The sequence below is a fragment of the Oncorhynchus tshawytscha genome, linkage group LG25 (genome assembly GCF_018296145.1).
Source record: "Oncorhynchus tshawytscha isolate Ot180627B linkage group LG25, Otsh_v2.0, whole genome shotgun sequence".
NCBI lineage: Eukaryota > Metazoa > Chordata > Actinopteri > Salmoniformes > Salmonidae > Oncorhynchus > Oncorhynchus tshawytscha.
In genome coordinates, this window is record NC_056453.1 from 18,942,414 (window position 1) to 18,965,992 (window position 23,579).

The following is a 23,579-nucleotide window of genomic DNA, read 5'->3' on the forward strand; positions in this document are numbered from 1 at the left end:
CTCTGTTTTCCCCATGTTTTTGTGCGTGACTGTTTCTATGTTCATTTCGGTTCATGATGGCTGGTTTTTTGACGGGTGCTGTTTTCACCCGTGCGTAATATTTACCGTTTGTGTTTGTTCCCATGTGCCTTTATTTTTGAATAAATGACTTTGCTCACTCATTTTCCTCTCCTGCGTCTGACTTCATGCACCAGCTACACTCACCGACTGACAGAATCTGAATACTTTCTGAGTGTACTGAATATGGGGGATACAACGATTTTGCTGTGAAGAGACAGAATCATTAGATCATTTGTTTTGGTACTGTCCATATGTAGCTTGTTTTTCGTCACAGGTTCAGGAATGGCTGATAAATTGCAACATTTAGCTGAAGGTAACTCTGCAAATAGCACTGTTGGGTGATTTAAAAAAAACATAGTCAATCGATCAATAATATAATAATACTCTGAGCAAAAAAAAAAATCTTTAATTTACAATCTGTAGAAAGTATGGGAATAGAAAGGTTCAGAACTTTTGTGAAACATCACAGCACAGTTAAAAAATATATGGTAAATAGAAAACAAGATATTTAAAAAATATATATATATATTTCACCTTTATTTAACCAGGTAGGCTAGTTGAGAACAAGTTCTCATTTACAACTGCGACCTGGCCAAGATAAAGCATAGCAGTGTGAACAGACAGCAACACAGAGTTACACATGGAGTAAACAATAAACAAGTCAATTACACAGTAGAATTAAAAAAACATTTTTTTTTACAAAAAATAGTCTATATACATTGTGTGCAAAAGGCATGGGGAGGTAGGTGAATAATTACAATGTAGCAGATTAACACTGGAGTGATAAATGATCAGATGGTCATGTGCAGGTAGAGATAGATAGACAGGAGGGGTTGAGTGGCACTGAAGGGTGGGACTAAAATAAGATCATCACCGATCTCCAGACCTGAACCCCATTGAAAACCTCTGGAATGTGATCAAGAGGATGATGGATGTTCACAAGCCATCAAACAAAGCCGAGCTGCTTGAATTTTTGCACCAGGAGTAGCATAAAGTCACCTAACATCAATATGAAAAACTGGGGGAGAGCACGCCAAGATGCATGAAAGCTGTGATTGAAAATCAGCGTTATTCCACCAAATATTGATTTCTGAACTCTTCCTTTCTTTGCATTATCCGAGGTCTGGCAACACTGCATCTTTTTTGTTATATTGACCATGTCACACCCTGACCATAGTTTGCTTTGTATGTTTCTATGTTTTGGTTGGTCAGGGTGTGATCTGAGTGGGCATTCTATGTTGGATGTCTTGTTTGTCTATTTCTATGTCTGGCCTGATATGGTTCTCAATCAGAGGCAGGTGTTAGTCATTGTCTCTGATTGGGAACCATATTTAGGTAGCCTGGGTTTCACTGTGTGTTTGTGGGTGATTGTTCCTGTCTCTGTGTTTGCACCAGATAGGACTGTTTTGAGTTTTCACATTTCTTGTTTTGTTAGTTATTTCATGTATAGTGTCTTTTATAAAAACATGAATAACCACCACGCTGCATTTTGGTCCGCTTCTCTTTCACCAGAAGAAAACCATTACAGACCAGCAAATAATTGCTCTAAATGACAATATTTTAGGGGGAATTTGGGAGAAATGTTATCAGTAGTTTATAGATTAAAACAAAAATGTTAATTTTACCTAAACACATACCTATAAATAGTTAAACCAGTGAAACGTATAATTTTGCAGTGGTCTCTCAATTTTTTCCAAAGCTGTATATTTACCCAAAAATATATATGCGGTATTGAAAATGATGCAGACAATTACATTGATGGAAGCCTCAATCTACCTGCAATATTAAAGCTGATCTTTCAAAAAAAAAATGCAGGCACTGAAAATGGGAAAGTGAAACCTAACCTTAATGACAATAACATCAACTTTGACCGCACAAACAAACAGTGTCACTAATGCTTTACGGCGTAATATATTTCTAAAATAGCCATCACAGTCACTGAAACGTGAAACATGGCACAGGTGACACAGATACCCAATGACGGGAGACTTACTCGCATTACTCCTCAATCTGTTTTTCATTAGAGAGAGTGGAAGATAACACATCCAGGGGTCTACCCCCAAACTAAGGGAATTGATAAGGTCAGGAGAAGAGGGGGGAAACGGCACCACGTCTAATGACAAGACAGTGACTTATTCTTCACGACTCTCTATCTGTTAGTCATTAGAAAGGAAGATAACACACAGGTCGTCCCCCCGCACTGAAGGGGAAAAAATAGGAGGCCCTCTTTACACCTAGATGGACGTCTACATTTCAGACTTGTTTCTTACCTCTGATTGTTCTGTAACTCAGGTCTCCGGTCACTCTAAGAGTCCAGATAACATCAGACAATAAAATAAAAGTAGTTTGATGAGGGGGTCTCGTTTTTTTTTTACAGCGTCAGAGTCGGGTGGCTTGAGCCACTTAGCCACATCGTGCACTTCACTCCCACCTTACCCTGGACCTATTGCCTGGGCACGTATCTAGAGTTGAGCTCAGAACATAGAGTTAGAACTCATCCTAGTTCTAGAACTACTTTGAAGCTTTTCCAATGTTTCATCACATTGACTGTAGGAGAGTGGGGTAAGCAGAGCCACTCTAGTTTCTAGGTTACCAAACACAAAATGTAGAATTTGGAGAAAGTGGTAAGCAAGTTAGGTAAAAAATACAAATAAAATAAAAAATCACAAATTTCTACCAGGATTCATGATGCTTGTATCTAAACCAAGGTAGATCATTTTAATATTGTTCTATCTATAAGCTTCAATTTGAGGTCCTAAACCTGGCATGAAAGTGCATCCTTGTAACTGTGTGGGCTAATATAGTCTAATGTTTCATCTTGGGGTAAGTTGAGCCAATGACCATGAGGTAAGTTGAGCCAATGTTTGAGCCAATTGCAAATTCAGCAAATTGTTTTCTTTCCAGGCATAATGCAAGGCATTACCGCTGGGATATAAGGTAACAATAGGGCCTGGCCTATGCTAAAAGTATTTTAAAAGTGTGTTAGGTGTTAACCCTTTACACCTGTATACAGGTTACAAAGTGCAGATTTGGGCACTAATAAATTGGAACGTAGTGGCTGGACAGTAACATGCTATACATGACGTTAGAGCTCTGGCTCTGCCATTCACAGCGACGTAGGGGTTTAGACTGACAGGCGTTCTGAACCTGAGAACCACACGTGACAAGAAGTTGCCCCCATCCCTCCTGGCAATTGGGCAATTTTTGCTGTAAATTAAGAGGACTCTATGTATTTTGAAAGATGAGACGTTGAGGATTATAGTAAAAAAACGCTGTGATGTCGTACAAGCAAGCCAAACAAATGTGTACTTCACATTTCCAAATCATAAAAACGAATGTTATATAGTGTGTTATATATGTTATACAGTGTCAATGTTGATGATCACTATGTTTGATGGACAGTTACAAGATGACATGGCGTCATACCCTGGGTTGTTCTGAACAGAATGAGTCTGTTAGTTGTACAGTTACAAGATGACATGGCGTCATACCCTGGGTTGTTCTGAACAGAATGAGTCTGTTAGTTGTACAGTTACAAGATGACATGGCGTCATACCCTGGGTTGTTCTGAACAGAATGAGTCTGTTAGTTGTACAGTTACAAGATCACATGGTGTCATACCCTGGGTTCAGTTCTGAACAGAATGAGTCTGTTAGTTGTACAGTTACAAGATGACATGGCGTCATACCCTGGATGTTCTGAACAGAATGAGCCTGTTAGTTGTAAGTTACAAGATGACATGGCGTCAAACTGGGTTGTTCTGAACAGAATGAGTCTGTTAGTTGTACAGGTACAAGATGACATGCGCCTCATACCTCAGGGCTGTTCTGAACAGAATGAGTCTGTTAGTTGTACAGTTACAAGATGACATGGCGTCATACCCCTGGGTTGTTCTGAACAGAATGAGTCTGTTAGTTGTACAGTTACAAGATGACATGGTGTCATACCCTGGGTTGTTCTGAACAGAATGAGTCTGTTAGTTGTACAGGTACAAGATGACATGGCCATACCCTGGGTTGTTCTGAACAGAATGAGTCTGTTAGTTGTATCAGTTACAAGATGACATGCGTCATCTCAAGGCCATGTTCTGTTAACAGAATGAGTCTGTTAGTGGTACAGTTACAAGATGACAATGACACTGTCATACCCTGGCCACTTTAATTCTGGGAACAGAATGAGTCTGTTAGTTTAAACAATGCTACCTATAAGATGACATTGGTGTCATACCCTGGGTTGTTCTGAACAGAATGAGTCTGTTAGTTGTACAGTTACAAGATGACATGCCACTTGGTTTCATACCTCTGGGTATACTTCTGAACAGAATGAGCCTGTTAGTTGTACAGTTACAAGATGACATGGTGTCATATTCTTTATTGTTCTGAACAGAATGAGTCTGTTAGTTGTACAGTTACAAGATGACATGGCGTTACTGCATTGTCCTGGGTTGTTCTGAACAGAATGAGTCTGTTAGTTGTGACAGTTACAAGATGACATGGCGTCATACCCTGGGTTGTTCTGAACAGAATGAGTCTGTTAGTTGTACAGTTACAAGATGACATGGCGTCATACCCTGGGTTGTTCTGAACAGAATGAGTCTGTTAGTTGTACAGTTACAAGATCACATGGTGTCATACCCTGGGTTGTTCTGAACAGAATGAGTCTGTTAGTTGTACAGTTACAAGATGACATGGCGTCATACCCTGGGTTGTTCTGAACAGAATGAGTCTGTTAGTTGTACAGTTACAAGATGACATGGCGTCATACCCTGGGTTGTTCTGAACAGAATGAGCCTGTTAGTTGTACAGGTACAAGATGACATGGTGTCATACCCTGGGTTGTTCTGAACAGAATGAGTCTGTTAGTTGTACAGTTACAAGATCACATGGTGTCATACCCTGGGTTGTTCTGAACAGAATGAGCCTGTTAGTTGTACAGTTACAAGATGACATGGCGTCATACCCTGGGTTGTTCTGAACAGAATGAGTCTGTTAGTTGTACAGTTACAAGATGACATGGCGTCATACCCTGGGTTGTTCTGAACAGAATGAGTCTGTTAGTTGTACAGTTACAAGATGACATGGCGTCATACCCTGGGTTGTTCTGAACAGAATGAGTCTGTTAGTTGTACAGTTACAAGATGACATGGTGTCATACCCTGGGTTGTTCTGAACAGAATGAGTCTGTTAGTTGTACAGGTACAAGATGACATGGCGTCATACCCTGGGTTGTTCTGAACAGAATGAGTCTGTTAGTTGTACAGTTACAAGATGACATGGCGTCATACCCTGGGTTGTTCTGAACAGAATGAGCCTGTTAGTTGTACAGTTACAAGATGACATGGCGTCATACCCTGGGTTGTTCTGAACAGAATGAGCCAACGTTTGTTTATTGTGAAGAACCATTTGCCGCACACACACCTGAATGTACTCATAACTCTGTTTCTCTGAATTGCCTTGTGAAAGCCTAACACTGTTAGATTGTATTATATAGTTTAGCTAGTCATTTTGGCAATAGAACAAGCTTTCAAATCATGCCCTCCAGATTGCGATTTATAATGGACCGTTTGTTGACTGCGTAAACAACAACAGTAAATGTGTGATTGCAGGGTTGTGTTTCAAATGAAACAACTACAAGTGTGCTTGGTGTAGTTCCTAAACGGCACAGCTAGGAAAAAAACAAAAAAAACTTTATATTTGAAGACACTTCTTTAATTGAAAGGACTTAGGAAATGTCCACACTTTGGAGAGGTGTGTGTCCACTTGGAGACACCAGTCAGTCATCTCACTCAAACCCTTGTCGTTTTTTTGTCTTATGTTGCACCTACCCCACATCTTCCAGGAATATTTTTTTAATCATGTTACTGAATGTATCAAGAAAAAAGTACAGTAAATGAAAAATGCACAAAAAAAATAACAGCAGTTGGCTTCCATCCAATTGGCATCAGATTTTCATGCGATTATTCTAAATCTGCATAAAGAAAATATTATCTTTTTCCCACCAGGGGTGTGTTTCCACCAAACAGATTAAAGTCAGTGAGTGATGATGTAATGCACACAAAATGTACTTTTTCGCTTAAGTTTTCATGTCCCGAATAAAAATCTATATTTTTCCATTGCATTTTCAACTCTACCAATAATTTCGTCACAAAAAAAATGTTACGTTCAATTGTAAATGTGCCTACTCTGGTATTGGCACTGTGGGCTCTAGCCAACAGCTTGCAGATACAGTGCGTGTAGGCTAGTCTACACAATGAGATTATTATGGATAGGATAGAATTTGTCAAATGGCAGTCAAGCATCGATCATCACGTCACCAGAATCAGACCCTTGATATTTATTGGAAAGGAGCATCAAGATCACAGTGCTTTTTCACCACGGTGTGAAGTTCATCATCATTTATTTAATCTGTAGCCTAATAAACTGCATGATTTCCCGAGTCATAGTGGGAGGACCACACACCATGTCATTGTGTGACTCCAAGTTTACTTTGATATGATGGTTATTATATCAATATTTCCACTGCCATTTCTCGCATAATTAATTTTATCTATCAGCATTTATAAAATTGCACTGAAACTTCCTGTTTCCGTCACAGCTGTCATAAAAAAAATGTTTTATACGGTATGACATTACTAGCATTAAAAAAATTGTGGATGGAAACATGGTTAGTGTAATGTTTCTGATTCAGTCTTGTGTCAGGTGAACTTTTGTGTACCCACCTTTGGTCTCATCATTTTCCCATTATCTCCTAACTGTTCCATTTCAATTGCTACTAGTGCGGAGCGATTAGTGTTTTTCTTGTTCGGTTTCGGTGTGATTGTAAAAACAATAATCATGTTCTTTTTCGATTTCTGTGTGAATAAACATTTTATATATTAAATGCATTATGATATAATGACATATCAAAGCCAGAAATAGTGAACATTGAATTGCCAAAACATTGAAAATATTATATTCTCTCTGTCAGGTCCATATTGAGTAGACACAAATAGAAAAATAGGAAATTACTATTAAACAATACAATATTTTAGTTAAATATTTATTTGTTTTTATTAGATGCCTTTATTACTTCTCATTCCTTAAAGTCATCATCTCATCTCTGCTCAGGCAGTAGCAGCCAAACAGCCAGACAACGTTATCCCTGTACTCCCCATACTGTTCTGTCTTTAGTCATCTTTTTAGCTAAGCTAGCTGCAGAGCTGTCTGACAAAATCATTTTACTAGTTCTTCAAAGAAGATAAGGCATACTTTCACGAACTGTCTCTGTCCCTTTCTCTCATCGTTGTGGACATTCCTCTCTCTTGCAGTCTGTGTCCATCTAACCTATTATAGCAGGCGTAAAAAGTCTCTGCCTGAGCCGGAAAAAATGGCTCAATGGATTATTGTCACAGTAGGTAATTATCATGTTCTGGGCTGTACTAGTTTGAATATTTGCTTAGTGAAACCTACAATTCCCTTCAGCCCAGCGTCTCACATAGTTCTTGAGTTGATTTCTCTCGTGATTTGAATTATTAGATTTCTCTCTAGAGAAACGGTGAGTTGGGCTCACAACAAAAACTAACTCAATGGAATTCAAGTAATTGAACCAACTGAGCGATTAACCAAAATGTCAGTTAATCGCTCAGCACTCATTCCTACCATGGTTTCACATTTCATTTTTTTTTAGCCCTATCCATAAAGGCCAATTCCCAAAGTGTAAAGGGTTAAAAGGCAAAAAGGTGATTGTGTTGAATTGTGTTTGGAAAATAATGATAGACATGGTTTTAAAAGGGTAGTGGTAATATTTCATCCAGAACAGACATTTGTAGGCGGCTTCATTTACCCTGTCCTGAAGCCAAGAGACCACTTTATTTGGACAAGCTATGTTTTCAAAACTGTCATGTTTACATTAATTCAGATTATTTCCAGGGATACACAACATCCTGAAATATATGTAGATATCTTTGTTAAAAAGAATACTATATTTCCCTTGATGGAGTGATGCTGGATGTAAAAATGGCTCAATTTACCCACCCCTCTACCCTACCACCTAAAACGTATTGACTGAGGGAACAACATTTTTTACATAAGAAATGTGTAGTTCTCATCCTATAGCTGAGCCATGTAGGCCACACAGGACACCAGTCCCAGCCATCCCAGCCTTTATTAGGCTGTCACTGTTACATAAAATGGCCAGGGTGGGCTTCCTCGGTCAATGGCGATGGGTGGGCTTTCAACCTCCGGCCCATCAGTTAAGACCTCATTAAAGGAGTGCACGAAGACATTTTTTCTCTGTTCTGCTGTTTCAGGGAGGATAATTTACTGTAAGTGTTGTCTTATTTCTGAGGTAAATGCTGGGCTTTGTTATTGTTTCCCCCTAGCTCGTGTTTATGTACCGTACACAAGCCCCCTTTTTGTGCCTGCTCAACGAACGCTACACGTATCTGTCTTACCGCACAGATAAGTGTGTATCCGATGGGCTCTCCTCTCCCTCACAGGGCTGTTTGGTCAAGTCTTGGTGAATGGCTGTGGCATAAAAGTTTATTTCAATCATAGTGCAGTATTGTTAACAAGTGTGGAAAGGATTTAGTTGGGACCATTAGTTGAACTTGTAAAGTGTTATTGGCAGAGAAGCAGAACCAAGCATTACACTTGTTTAATTCCTTTCAAATATGTTTTCATGATACATTTACACTATTGTTTTCTTTTGAACGGATTATTTCATTATTCAAAAGATTTTTCATAGTTTTCACCCTCCAATCTTGGCCTTTACTTACTGAACACTCTAACCCGGCAGACCAGCCGACGTAGCCTAGCTTTTTGATACCTCTGCTATTTTTATGAGGCATCACATATGAGGGAATGATTGTCCTCTAAGCATCAGAGTGGTTCTCCAAACAGAGCTTATTAAAGAAAACACTGATGTATGTTTGTGGTGGCCTGTGAGGCCTCTCAGTGGATGATGATGTACGGGGCCCAGACAGAACAGCACAGAAGACTTGGCTAGTCTACGGACGAGAGTGAGGGGCCTCGTTTTTCACCTCGACACGTTGTGGGGGCTCTCAAAGCTCCTGAATCTGGAGAGTGTGGTGTGTTTAATATTTGCACAGAGGGGGAAGAAGGTCTGCTCTTTGTAAATTCTGTAAATTAAGAAGTTGGCTGCTGTGGCGGTGGAGGGTGGATGGCGAGAGAAGCAGGACGTGTCCGTGGGCTTCAGCTCTGTAAACAAACAGACGCATGCAGCATGCTGGTCGCTGTGCCGACTCCAGTCTCAGCAGGCTCAGGTGGTTTCTAAACCAAAGACAATACTAAACGCTGTAGGGCTGTTGGAACGGCACACACTAACATAATGGTTTAGAACCACAGGGTTTAGAACCACAGCGTCATTCAAAATGTGAAGGCGTAGATTTCTCGTTGTGTGACGTTTATCTATGGCGTATATTTCTCGTCTTGTAACGTCAGTTGGATATGAATTGACCAGTTGTTGTTTTTAACCAGGAGTTGACAGACGCTGAGGCAGCAACAATATCCAGCACGGTGACCTCTGTGTTATCATGACATCAACCTATGGAGTCGTGACAGGATGTGTCCTCTCTTTCTCTGACAGGGGGACCCCCAGTAAAGGAGTCATCCAGAGGGGAACACAGCGTTGCAGTGTGCGACATGAATGCAGTGAAAACTACTGAGCTGTCTGTCCACAGTAAGGAGAACAGGCAAAGTCCTGGACACCTAAAGACTAAAGAGGACGAGGAGGACCCCTGGGACAGGAAGGACCCCAGTAACCACACAACCAGGAAGCATCCCTCAACCACTGGGGGAAAGAATGGTGAGTTTCAATAATATTAGTTATAATTCTAATTAAATGAAAATATAAACAGGACTAACATTTGTGACTGACCGGCTTGATTCGCTCTTATGTAGCAACATTTGAAAAGTTGTTTTTTACATTACATACAAGTAGAGACTCACAGCTAGAAAATGGTATATCATACACTACAGTTTTGGAAAAATGGGAAAGTAATTCTGCTTTGAAAGTTAATAAACTTGTTACCTCAGCTTTTGAGAAAATGGCCCTTGAATGCTTTGGCACACCTACAGGAGAGCTCTTCTTTCTCTACACCCATTGTTCACACACTCTTATGCTTTAGCCCCAACCATCTCCTTAAGGGAATGTACTAAATGTACTATGTACTAAACAACCAAAGATGTCAAGACTAAAGGTTGGTTTATACTATGGTTGTGTTCGTAAATTTAATCTGGAGTGCTAGAACATGCTCTGGGTGATTGTAAACTCAGAGTGTTATCTCATTGTCAGTTCGTAAACGCACACTGATGCTCTGTCCGAGGAGTAGGGTTGATCCGAGCGTTCTGACCTAACAACAGCAGTCAAGCACCAAAGCTAGCTGACTACTTCCTGACACAAATGAGAGAACACCTCACTCTGACCATTTTACTGACCATTTTATGTTATCCAGAGCGTTGGTGACTGCAACTGTGCTGCTGGCAACTATTTAATTATGCTTTTTTGACAATGTTTACTGACACCGGCCATATTCAACGGGTGTTGAGCATTCGTAAATTCGTAATTTAATCTGTGCTCTGGCACTCTCGGAAGAGAGTGCTCTGAAATCGGAGTCGATAGCCAGAGTAAATTTACCAGCAACGTCTATCGACAGTTGTCTCAGTGACATCATGAACATTCTATTGAAATGGACATAGTGGAGTCTTTTCTTTAGACATGTAGCTAGCTAGCTAGCTAAACAATGAACCATAATCCCAACTCATAACGTAACTACCCTGCATGAATCTGCAAGTAGCTAACCAACCAGGTTCAATGTTAGCTAGCTAACATTAGGCTACAACTAGTAATGCAAATGGCTCTGAGATATGAATAATATTGCTACACAGATCATGTAAAGATAGATATATTTTGTACCTTTATTTAACTAGGCAAGTTAGTTAAGAACAAATTCTTATTTTCAATGACGGCCTAGGAACCGTGGGTTAACTGCCTTGCTCAGGGACAGAACAACAGATTTTTACCTTGTCAACTTGGGCATTCGATCGAAGTCCAACGCTCTAACCACTAGGCTACCTGCCACCCCCGATGACACTAACGATAGTGATCAGCAGATTGATTGGATTGGCTGAATCAATCACACAAGATAACGAATTATATCTAGATTTTCGTAAATCTATGACCAAAATAATTTTGGTTATTTTCTTTTGTAACTTAGTTACATACAGGCCTCTTTTAAAGTAAATCACTTATATTTTCTACCAACATACATACCAGATAAATAGGTAAGTATGTACGGTGAGTCCCTGCCAAGTTCCTTCCCGCGCCAGATAAAACAAGATTGTTTGAACATTTTATTAAAGCCACCTGATGATTAATCTGCGATGAAATATCTGTACGCTCTGCTTTTCAACTTCACAGCCCTAATCAAACCAGCTTAAATGCCACTGGCATCACAAGGGTCTGAAGATGAAAGTATTTGAGGAATCCAGTGATATAAATGTGTATTTTTAGAATGATGTATCCCCCTGGACTCCCTGCGAAACGAAGGAACGACGCTGAGAGAAATACAGCCTCTTCCCACTTCACTCCTCCTCAAGCCCACTCCTCTCCTCTCCTCTCCTCACTTCTTTTCCATGATGTCATGTGTGGCTAAAAGTAATGGAAGAGACAGACAAACATAAACTGGAATCTCCTCAACTTTTAGCCATTCATTTTTTTCTCCTCTCTCGCTCTCCCGTCTTCTTCTTTCAAATCAGTCCTGAAGACAGATAGAGAGGGCGAGAGAGTGGAGAAAAACAACAACAGTAAAATGCCTCAGGATCTTGACCACGTCTCCCAGTGCTCTTGCCAAAGACTTGACGACAGAGTCCAAATATAAAGTAACGATAAGGCTGATTTGGTCATAGTCGCCTTTTTAATTTACGCAACTATGTCATGGTGATACGATAAACCGAATGTCTGGTTTCTAAGGCTCGTTGTAAATGAACACTTTGTAAATGTCTGCAGGGAAAATACAGTTAAGAAGTTAAATGTGAGTCCAGTTTTACAGGAGTTAGATCCCAACAAGAAGACGGTTACAGTGACCGTCTAGGATTTTATTGCAGTCCGCAGCCGCCCTCACACCTCTTTAACAGCAGCAAGCCGCGGAAACACGCGATACACACCTCCCTCAGCAAGCACCATTGGGACACGCACAGCACTCAGCACTCACGCTCTGTGTGTGTGTGTGTGTGTGTGTGTGTGTGTGTGCGTGTGCGTGCGTGTGTGTGTGTGTTTGTGTGTGTGTGTGTGTGTGTGCGTGTGTGTGCGTGTGTGTGTGTGTTTGTGTGTGTGTGTGTGTGTGTGTGTGTGTGTGTGTGTGTGCACATCCATCTGTGTGTGTGTGTGTTAACATAAACCCAGCAGTGTCTCAAACTTGGCCTCTAGCCAGACGGTCATGTTCTTAGTCGGCATCTAATCATGAGAACTCTCCTCTTCTCTCTCATGGTGAATGAATGCTTCTCACGTGTGATTCTGGCAGTCGTTATAACCTTGTAATTCCTAAACACAGCATCACATATGACCACCCTAGTCGGTTAAAGTAGAAAAGTACAGCCTGCAAAAATGTGATTTAATCAGTGTTATGATTGTGAAGGGGAAACTTTAATGTAGACTTGTAATATGTTGTTTAAAGGTCAATATGCAGCATTATTAATTTCAAAGTATCTCTGCTGGGTTTAACATAAAAAAATACTTTGAATTGACTTGTTGTATCTTGTATCTTGTTTATATGGTGATTTAGAGTTGAAAAGAGGGCTAGATCTCTTGCCAAGTCATACCAAGTCTTTTAAGGTGTTGAAAGAGTCCACAGGATGGCATCGTTCACACAAGTTTGGCAACAGATGCCTATACCCTCCCATTGTAGCTCATAGGGCATCTTTCACTGCAATGAAATAACACAGAAATCTTCCTCCTCCACTACTCAGTATGGAAGACGTGACTCAGTCAGAGGACTTTATGGGTGCCCCTTGATAGTCTTGAGTGGTTTCCTCTCCTTGTCTCCTTTCCTCTATCCTGCACTGGCATAAAAAAGCTGGATAGCAAGTTCCTAATGCATCCAGATCCATATCGTCCAGATCGATGCAGGTGAAGGAGAGGAAAGAAGGAAATGAAGCAACAATTACACTATTGATATACACACTCCAAGTCAGATGTTCTCATGTAAACCCCTTAAACGTCAGATTACCTTCTCAAGAGCAGGTTGATTCAAATGATCGATTACTCCCATCACGTGAGACTTGAAACACTTCAACCAAGAACTGACTTCCTGAAATTTAGATTGAAGAGTCCAATAGTGATATCCTTTTATTTATGGGATAGGTATTTCCAGAGTACAAGCCTCATAAACTTGCAATCAAATCTCACTGGCCCCACATCAAAGATCTTGATTGGGTAGCGTTCCGGTTACCGATTTGTAAGGTGGTTCAATGCGAGTGTAATTCTTCACAGGGTTTTCATGTGAAAACAAACCCACAGCTTTACCTGATAGAAATCTGGGAAAAAAATACTATTTTCGTTTGGTGAAACGAGGGAGGGGGAGATGAGGAGGAGAGGTCTGAGGGAAAAAGGTTGTTTGGCACGTCTGGGTTCTCCGACACCTGCAGTGGAGAACCATATTGTTTCAATCTGGGTTCCGTGGCATGCCGCACCTTCTTCTCCCTGCATGCCTTGCTTTCATGTGGATTCCATGGTGATTTGGTGAGGATTATTGGTCCACGGATGGGGGATTACACCCATCTGGAACAGATTGGCCTATGAAGTGAGCGGAGATGATCACTTGATCACTGGGATAATTGGGATCCTGGGTCGGGTCAGTTAAGTGGACCCACACACCGTTTTCACACTAATGATAAGAGGACTGATTAATGAAATGTCATCATGAGTACATTGATGCTCTCCTCATATCATCCACCCGGTGAATGTTGCCAAACAAATGTATGTCGAAAAAACTGTAATTGTAACTAATGTATAGGATAGTGTTCACGCCAGAGATCTGAAGACAGGGTCACAGCAGTAATGCTTCGGTGGATATGGTAATGCTCTGTTCTAAGCATTTGTTTACTTCTTGGCATCTTACAAAAAGAGCTTTCTACACAATTGCCAAAAGCTATATCTCAGATGTGAAAATAAAAACACAATAACAGCTAGGGCCCAGCGTTGTCTCATTAGGCAACAGGTGGAATGTGTGCCGATGTACTTTCCTCTGCTGTTGTTTTAAGCTCTTAATTCAACCGTGAAATTACTCAGATGTTCATTCATCATCGGACCGCTGCTCAGCTCCGAACGGAGAAAGGCTCGAAGACGACGGAGGATTAGTTGATGGATCGGGCATTTCTCAGGGCAAATATTACCTCAGTTTGCAAGACCAGTCGTAAACACATTTATTATTTGTTAAATGCGAGGTGAAAATCACCCTGAATGGGAGAACAGAAAATAAATAATTGTATCTGAGCGACATACGGTATAAAACCTGAGAGGCCAGGAGACGCTGTTTGTAGTGCCGACTGACCCTGGGCTGGTTGGTAATTGGTTTCACATTGTGCTTGTATTACAGTAAAACCTTATTGAAACGTATACTAGCAGGGACCTCTGAGCTCAGCCATATAAATACGGCATCGTTACCTTTGTTGCAAAAATGTTCTGTATTATGCCAAGAGTTCTGCCTGCATGTTGACTGGACATCGATAGTTGACGTTTTGTTGTAAGCTTTGAAATATTTGGCTCCCCCTTCGCCAAGTCTATGCTCACCTAGCTGGAATGTACAGTTGAAGTTGGTTTGCAGCTAATATAAATAAGGGGCACTGACTGCAGTTGTAGTAGAGAGAGAGGGAGCGAGAGAGAGAGAGAGAGAGAGAGAGAGAGAGAGAGAGAGGAGAGAGAGAGAGAGAGCAGACCCTCTCTGGAGTAGATTTAACTCTTCGTCATTCATTCCCTCATAATTGACCTTGAGGACACGTCATCATTTGGACATGTACTATGGTTCACTCTGAATGTATTTTAAGTGGATGAGGTGGCACTAGTAGAGTGGCGCGTCTGCCGTCTATCTCCAACAGTTAATTAACGACGTGAGATGATGTCACAGATTTAATCCTTAACCATGAGTCCTTGTGATGGACCAGCTGCTCTTCTGCCACTCATACCTCTCAAGGAGTCAATTCCGTGGTATCAGGATCCGGTGAAGAGATGGGCCAACTATACAGTACTATTGAGACATGGTCTCTTGCCTGGACTGAAACCAATCTGAATTGTCATATTTTCTGTCATGAATCTAGTACAAACAATTAGCAGTATTGTGTGACGACACAATGATTGTCTATACTAATGATTGTCTCTCTGGCTTGATGTGGACTGAAGAAGCAGTGTGGCCTGGATTGCATTTGAGAGTAGCATCTAAATAGCATCTAAAGAAGGCAGACGTTTTACGTGCCCCCAACCAATAGTTTTTTGTTTGTAAATTTGCCTTGTTTGTAACTTATTGTTTAACTTATTTTGTACATAATGTTGTCACTACCGTCTCTTATGACCGAAAATAACTTCTGGACGTCAGGACTGCGATTACTCACCACGGACTGGCAGAATCCTTTTTTTCCTTTAACGAGTCTGACGAGCCTGACGCGAACGATACACTGCTTTCTCGGGAACAGGCCCAGATACCCGTGATTTGCGTGAAGAGGAGGTGGAGAAAAAGGGGTCGGAGGGCAGGCTACCTTCTGAGAATTCGTAGGCGATCGAATAAACCCACACTTCCTTCCATTCTGCTAGCAAACGTGCAATCTTTGGACAATAAAATAGATGACCTACGAGGAAGATTAAACTACCAACGAGACATTCAAAACTGTAATATCTTATGCTTCATGGAGTCGTGGCTGAATGACGACACTATCAACATACAGCTGGCTGGTTATACACTGCACCGGCAGGATAGAACAGCAGAGTCTGGTAAGACAAGGGGTGGTGGACTATGTATTTTTATAAATAACAGCTTTTTTTTAACAGTTACTTTTATTTCTTATTCTTATCCGTATTTTTTGAAACTGCATTGTCAGTTAGGGGCTCGTAAGTAAGCATTTCACTGTAAGGTCTACGACACCTGTTGTATTCGGCGCATGTGACAAATAAAATTTTATTTGATTTGAATTTGAATTAAGAGGTAATTGAAAGCTATTGCTCACCTAAGCCTCTGCCAACAGGGAAGTAGCAATCAGATGGAAATACTATGGATCGGGCTTAGGGGTTTGACAAAATAGGAAATCATGGATTAATGTGGGTGAATTAGGAGAGCAATTGTTGCCTCAAAATCATCTATCACTAGAGGCGGACCAATTAACTTCATTAAAGAAGCTTAAAGGTTACCTGGAATTGATGTTAACTTTGTTGTTTGGTCTGTGTCAAACACACACACACACACACACACACACACACACACACACACACACACACACACACACACACACACACACACACACACACACAAAGTGAGTAAAGATTTGGGTAGCTTAAGTACGCAGTATATAGTCTCGGCGGTACCAGTAATCAGTGCGATACGGTATGATTAAATGCCGTTGCGTAAACATTGCCATTGATCTAATCTAAGGCACGGCATGTTTATTAATTCATCAGCCGTTCACCGGGAAGATAAAACATATCCGGAATTAAAATCTTTCTGCAGAACCATCGCCTCCCACTCTGCCGATAAATATGAGGCCATCACTTCCAGTGTATTCTATTATTAGATATTTTTAACAGTGGCACATTAAACAATGTGCTCAGTCAAGAAAGGCCACAATGACCTGAATCTAACCCACAGAGTTATTGTAAAAAAAAGAGCTGTGTGCTCCTGCTAGCCTGCCACAGTGCGCTACGCTGCTGGCCCAGCTCTCACATGTGGTTTGGTAGACAGGAGCTAACGCTTTTAACACATCAGATTCTTAGGGCAGCGAAGATTAACGGAGAGTTTCTTTTTCCAGGTGTTGTATTGTGGATACAAGAGCTTTAGATGGTGAATTTTTACCAAGGAGAGAAATCCACTCAGTGGAAAGGAAAACAGAAACACAATATACAGCTCTGATCCAGCTCACGGGAAAGGAGAAACGAAAGAGAGAGAGAGACCTCATTCCACTCTGGGAGAAGGAGACAAAGATATAGAGATCAATCTGAATTCTCAGTTATTGATAATATGTGTGGCATTAACAGAGCATTCGGAAAGTATTCAGACCCCTCGACTTTTTCCATATTTTCTTACGTTACAGCCTTATTCTAGAATGGAATTTTTTTTATTTTTTTTTACATCAATCTACACACAATACCCCATAATGACAAAGAAAAACAGATTTTAAAAAAAATATTTGCAAATTTATACCCCACGAGCCAAACACTCATGAAGAAACATTTCAATTTAGCCCTATCCCTACAGGCCAACTCCCACGAGTGTAAAGGGTTAACAAATGAATCTCTGAATTCAACAAAATAAAGGCCCAGAATTCAAAGATGAATGCCATTTACCAATACACTAACGCTGAAAATATTTTAAAAATCAATTTAAACCATTAGTCGTTCATCACTGTTTAGGCCTATACATGTGTACAAAGCAAAACATTGATTTGACATCAAATGAGGTGTCACTTATGCTTTACGACTTAATATACAGTGCCTTCGGAAAGTTTCAGACCCTTTGACTTTTTTCAAATTTTGTTACGTTACAGCCTTGTTCTAAAATTGATTACATTGTTTTATTTACCTCATCAATCTACACACACTACTGAAAAAGAGTGAAATATCACATTTACATAAGTATTCAGACCCTTTACTCAGTACTTTGCTGAAGCACCTTTGGCAACGATTACAGCCTTGAGTCTTCTTGGGTATGACGCCACAAGCTTGAAACACCTGTATTTGGGGAGTTTCTCCCATTTTTCTCTGCAGATCCTCTCAAGCTCAATGCTGCCACCATGCTTCACCGTAGGGATGGTGCCAGGTTTATTCCAGACGTGACGCTTGGCATTCAGGCCAAAGAGTTCAATTTTATTTTTTATCAGACCAGAGAATCTTGTTTACCATGGCCTGAGAGTCCTTTAGGTGCCTTTTGGCAAACTCCAAGCGAGCTGTCATGTGCCTTTTACTGAGGATTGGCTTCCGTCTGGCCACACTACCATAAAGGCCTGATTGGTAGAGTGCTGCAGAGATGGTTGTCCTTCTGGAAGGTTCTCCCATCTCCACAGAGGAACTCTGGAGCTCTGTCAGAGTGACCATCGTGTTCTTGGTCAGCTCCCTGACCAAGGCCCTTCTCCCCCACAGAGATGTTTTTATACCCTTCCCCAGATCTGTGCCTCAACACAATTCCTTTCGACCTCATGGCTTGTTTTTGCACTGTTTTGCACATGTACTGTCAACTGTGGGACCTTATATAGACAGGTGTGTACCTTTCCAAATCATGTTTAATCAATTGAATTTAACACAGGTGGACTCCAATCAAGTCGTAGAAACATCTCTAGGATGATCAATGGAAACAGGATGAACCTGAGCTCAATTTCGAGCCTCAAAGCAAATAGTCTGAATACCTATGTAAATAAGGTATTTCTGTTTTTTTATTTGAAATAAATTAGCAAAAATATCTAAAAACCTGTTTTTGCTTTGTCATTATGGGGCATCGTGTGTTTGATGAGGAAAAATAATCCATTTTAGAATAAGGCTGTAACATAACAAAATGAGGAAAAAGTAAAAGAGTACTTTCCGAACGCACCGTATGTGAATGGATGAATGCTGTATGAGGAAGTTCTCATATGAAATTGATTGTGTCTTCTGTTTTCGATGCGGGGGCTTCCTTCTTCACTGTTTCAAAATCTTTTCTCTGCCTTTATAAGCCCGATAAAGATGTTAGAATGATAGAGAGTTACAGCTGCTAAAACCAAAGACACAGAGAAAACCAGAGGAGAATTGAAACATCTTCTGTGCTACCAGCTGTGTAACAAAGGTACACAATCGGACTATTAATAAAGGGGAGAGAGAGAGATGGAGAGAGGTTGCATGCAAGGTGAAATCATTCTCAGTAACATTCCTCCCTCTCCACTCCCCACTCCCAAACCATCCTCATGTGTTGCAAATAACAAAAGAAGAATTCATTTTACGGTTTTACTAGTCAGCAACCCAGGTATGTATTAGTCAAAATAGGGGGAAAGTTAGAACCATATGTTAATTTGAATGGGAAAGCACATGGTTGTGATTACAGACATGCTGTGGATGATAGGAGTGCACACAGAGACCTGCCCTAGACATCCCGTTACCCTGGACAATGATCAGTAAATCAAAACAATTATAGGGTATAAAGAACTCATATCAACAAGCAGGCCAACAAACACAAAGTGGCGTCGCCAGGTCCCACATGCCTCCTTTTGTAGCACTTTGAAGCAGTGTGATTTGTGTGGTAGACAACAACACAGACTCTCAACATCAAGGCACTTTTATTATTCTGTAAAAAAAAGTCATATAATCTGTTTATGATTTCCCTCCCAGCATGAAGGCATGTATGCCTCAGAACCTTCCCACCTGTCCTAGGGACCTACCATAGTCAGTGAGGCAGGCGGAAAGCACAAGGTTTCCATTGGATTTTCAGGCAACCCAACCTCAACAGGTGTTTGGAATGAGGCTCACGGCGGTTAGATAAGTCTGGAAATTGTTCTTCCAAAGACGACGTTGTAAAAGCTCCACGGTGTTAAATAGAAGGACATCCCAGTTTCTCTCCTCACCTCTATTCTCGTGATGTAGTTGCAAACTACACTTGTACACGGGGTGCTTTGGGAGATGATTGAGTGAAATGTCGACTCCATCTATTACCTCCCACAATAGAGCCAACGTGTGGTTCACCTGCAGATACAGTAGAATGAACCAGTGCAGTGGGTTGGTAGGCCTTTACACACCCAGTCGGTCCAATAGACCCAGCCTCCTCGTCTGTTTATGGATGTGGTCTTCATTAAAGTGGAGAGCAGAGAATCCAACACATGCTGCCTCAGATGTCTCCTGAAAGCTGCCTATCCCAAAGGCCAAACAAAACACGGCAGAGAGGCTGTGAGGCTCGTATTTTTAAAGGTTTCAGCTGACATACCAGCCGCTTGACTATGGGAATTGGCTAGAGCAAAAACAACAGAATACCAACTCATATATTGAGATTTTGGTCGGCCGGAGCGATTGCTTTGGAGATCCTATCAGTGACGCATGCAGCTGACTCTTCATCACAGGTCAAAATGGCTGGCCTGCAATTATGTCTTTGGGAAGTCTCTGCTACTCTGATGCTACTTCTTTATTTATTTTACATTCCCATCATCTCCAACACAACTGAGTGGAATTTTCATACAAATTGAAGAGGAGTTTAAGAAGGATTTGGGTTTTGTGTCAAAGGTTTGCTTTTGTTTTATATGGACCACTGTCTTGTGATATTGACTTGTTTGCAAGTAGGCTTTCCAATTCAATTAGGAGTAGGAGGGATGGTAGAGGGAGGAAGAAACTGTTTGCAAATTCTGTTCTTGGTTGCATGTGATACAGTACATCAAAACAGCAATGTTTGTCAGACATGGACAGTGTGTTAAAACAAGACCTACTAGTAGACCCACTGCACTGAAGGCAGTTCAATGAACCATGCTTGCGTGTTGAGCAATTTTGGCTGAAACCTGAGGACTTGTGTTCTCTCCCAAAGCTATAATGGCTAGCCTTGAGTTGCATGGACAACCTGGGTTTGAAAGCCAGTCTGTCACACAGGAATTGAACATCTCGTATTCTTGAATGTTTTTCTTCTTATCTTCCTCCCCAGTCATCTCTCCGCTCTCTGTATCTGCCCAGAAACCTACTGAATATCTTCTTATTTATCTCCTCTACACTCACGTCTTCTGTCTGCGTGGAGTTTGACCAGCATCCTGACAGGTGACCTGTCGTGTTCAGCCAATAGCAGACGTTTCCAGCAGGACATTCCAGGCTAGGCCAGGCAGCAATCCCTCCAAGAAGGCGATGTATGTTCCCCTCCAAAACAGACAGGGGTGATAAGAACCTCCACGCTGCTCAATGTTCCACCTAAATACACAGCCAAGCCCTACAACACAAGGTCACATACACACGGACATGCGCGCACACACACACACTCACGACAGACAACACACACACACACATACGACAGACAACACACACACACCAACTCACTCAGAAGTCTGTCTCTCAGAGGACACTACAACCTCTCCCACACTGAAAAACCACCCTTGTTTTTATGAGATTTCATAAATGTGAGGTCCTGAGGAGACGCATCACTGGACCAACTCAATATTTACTAAGAATACGGCAGACTGGCTTTGGTATTTGTAATATGAATAAATTATGTTTGGTTTGGCATACCAGTACATTGGGCCAAGGCGACGAGATGGCTTTTCTTCACCTGCAAATGGAACATTCTATTTTGTACAATGGGCCCTGGAAATGGTATGATGCTATGTGTGTTTAACCTCTTGTCTCAGTGGTGGGCCTGGTTTGACTGTTATACCCAGGCGGTAGATTTCCCCTGGAAGTCAAGAGGTGAAAACACTCTCCCAGAGCAAGCTGTGTGTTATCTCCTCTGCTAATGGCTCCATTACTAAAACAGACACATTCACACAGATAACAACAACTTTTGTCTCTGATTCTGTCTCACTAATCCAGTATCTTTTACTCCTCTTACAAATCACTCGCTGTCTGATTCCAAGTCAGAGTCGGTAGATAAAGTTGATGTGCAGTGAGTGAAGTGCTGCCTCGGCCAAGATAGGGTCTCGAGAGACAGAAACATTTCTTTACCTGTCAAGTTTTCAGACCCCCAGACAGACACATACGCGCGCATGCACATGGACGTACACACACACACACACACACACACACACACACACACGCACAGCAGTCAGTTAGCAGGTCTGTGTGAAGTATGCTGTTAGTGAATGGCCTCCTTGTCAACACTGTGGCAAGGTGTATCCCTTCAGAGACAGAGAAACAGACATGGCTGTCAAATCAGTCAGTCAGCCAGAGGGGTAATCAGGGAGTCTCTCCCCCAGGAGCCTCCACAGACAGCTGACACCTGCCAAGGGCTTATCAGAGAGGCGCTGGAGAGAGTGTGTGTTTGGGGGTTGGGTTGTGTACTGTGTGTGGCATTCATTGGACTACCAGTGGGGTGTCTGATCTACTGTATTGTAGGCCTTTTGGGAAGGTAACAGGCATTTAAAAAAAATCGATTTAGCCTATTGGGTTAATTCAGCCAGCCTAGTGTTTAATGATGACCTGGAATGTAAGCTTGTCCCTGGAACACCATTAGTCTATGCTCTAGGCTGAATTTCGGTTGTTGTTTCATCCCCCTTTTTCCTTCTCTTTCCCCTCTTCCCCCTGCTCCCCGCTCCTCCTCCCTCCTTCCCGTGTGGCGTCTGTAAGTCCTCTGGTTTCTGATCATGGCTTTGGTCCACTGCTCAGCCGACAGGCATCCAGTAATACCATCCCTCACCCTGGCGGGGAGAGGAGAGGGAGACAGTATGACACCTCTGGTCGTGGTGACACAATACACAATCTCACCCCGCACGGCCCACGTTGTGAGTCCGATCTGAGCAAGGCTACGTGAGTGTGTGTGTGTGTGTGTGTGTGTGTGTGTGTGTGTGTGTGTGTGTGTGTGTGTGTGTGTGTGTGTGTGTGTGTGTGATCCGTTGAGCTAGTGGAATATGCGTGTGTGATCAGATGAGCGCAGGGGTTAGGGAAGGTGTGTCCCTGATCTCGGAGCAACTGTTACATGCTTTGTTCTGCGGTAGGGCCTCTTTGGTCTTACTGCATGATGTCTCTATGGACAGTACATCACGTGTACCTTTTAGCGTTTAGGAGCTGTTTTACAGTAGAATGCCTACATGTAAATAATGAATGCATTAATTATAATTGTTCATGTTAACCACTACAAATCTACTGGGTCACTGGTCCTGAATCGGGTCCCAAAGGCAGAATGCGTCCTGGACATGGATACTGTCATAGCCAATGAGGTCAAAACCAACATTTACGCTCTGGTTCATAATCTGATTATCCGAGTACACAGAATCAGCTTCAGTTTATCCAATTACCTTCAAATAACACAGTAATGCAAGTTTCCAAAACCACGCTGGCAAGAGCAGTGTGCAGAGGTTAATACAGTTACTGCTTCTTGTGATGGGGTGTGTGTGTGTGTGTGTGTGTGCATTGGAGTTGAGAGCTAATACAGTTATTTTCCGACCCTCAAACAACATTTGGGTTGCAGGTGTTGGGTCACTTAGTTGGGTTGTTTTCTTTAAAAAGAGCACGGTTGGGTTGTTAATGCTGGGTTATTGGCGCTGGGTTGTTGAGATATGACCCAGCAGGTCAGATCAGAAGATGTAGTTTATTTGTATTTATTTTACCATTATTTAACTAGGCAAGTCAGTTAAGAACAAATTCTTATTTTCAATGATGGTCTAGGAGCAGTGGGTTCACTG

At 41.6% G+C, this 23,579-nt stretch overlaps 1 protein-coding gene across 4 annotated transcripts in view; it reads left to right on the plus strand.

The window, feature by feature from the left end:
- myocd (myocardin) overlaps positions 1-23,579 on the plus strand; it is a 141,787-nt gene that overhangs the window by 78,659 nt on the left and 39,549 nt on the right. For all 4 annotated transcript variants that reach the window (XM_024401449.2, XM_042306073.1, XM_042306075.1 and 1 more), the window contains exon 4: positions 9,646-9,864. In XM_024401449.2, coding sequence (XP_024257217.1) covers positions 9,702-9,864 — 163 coding nt within the window. In that variant the 5' untranslated portion in view covers positions 9,646-9,701. The remainder of the gene's footprint in view (positions 1-9,645; positions 9,865-23,579) is intronic.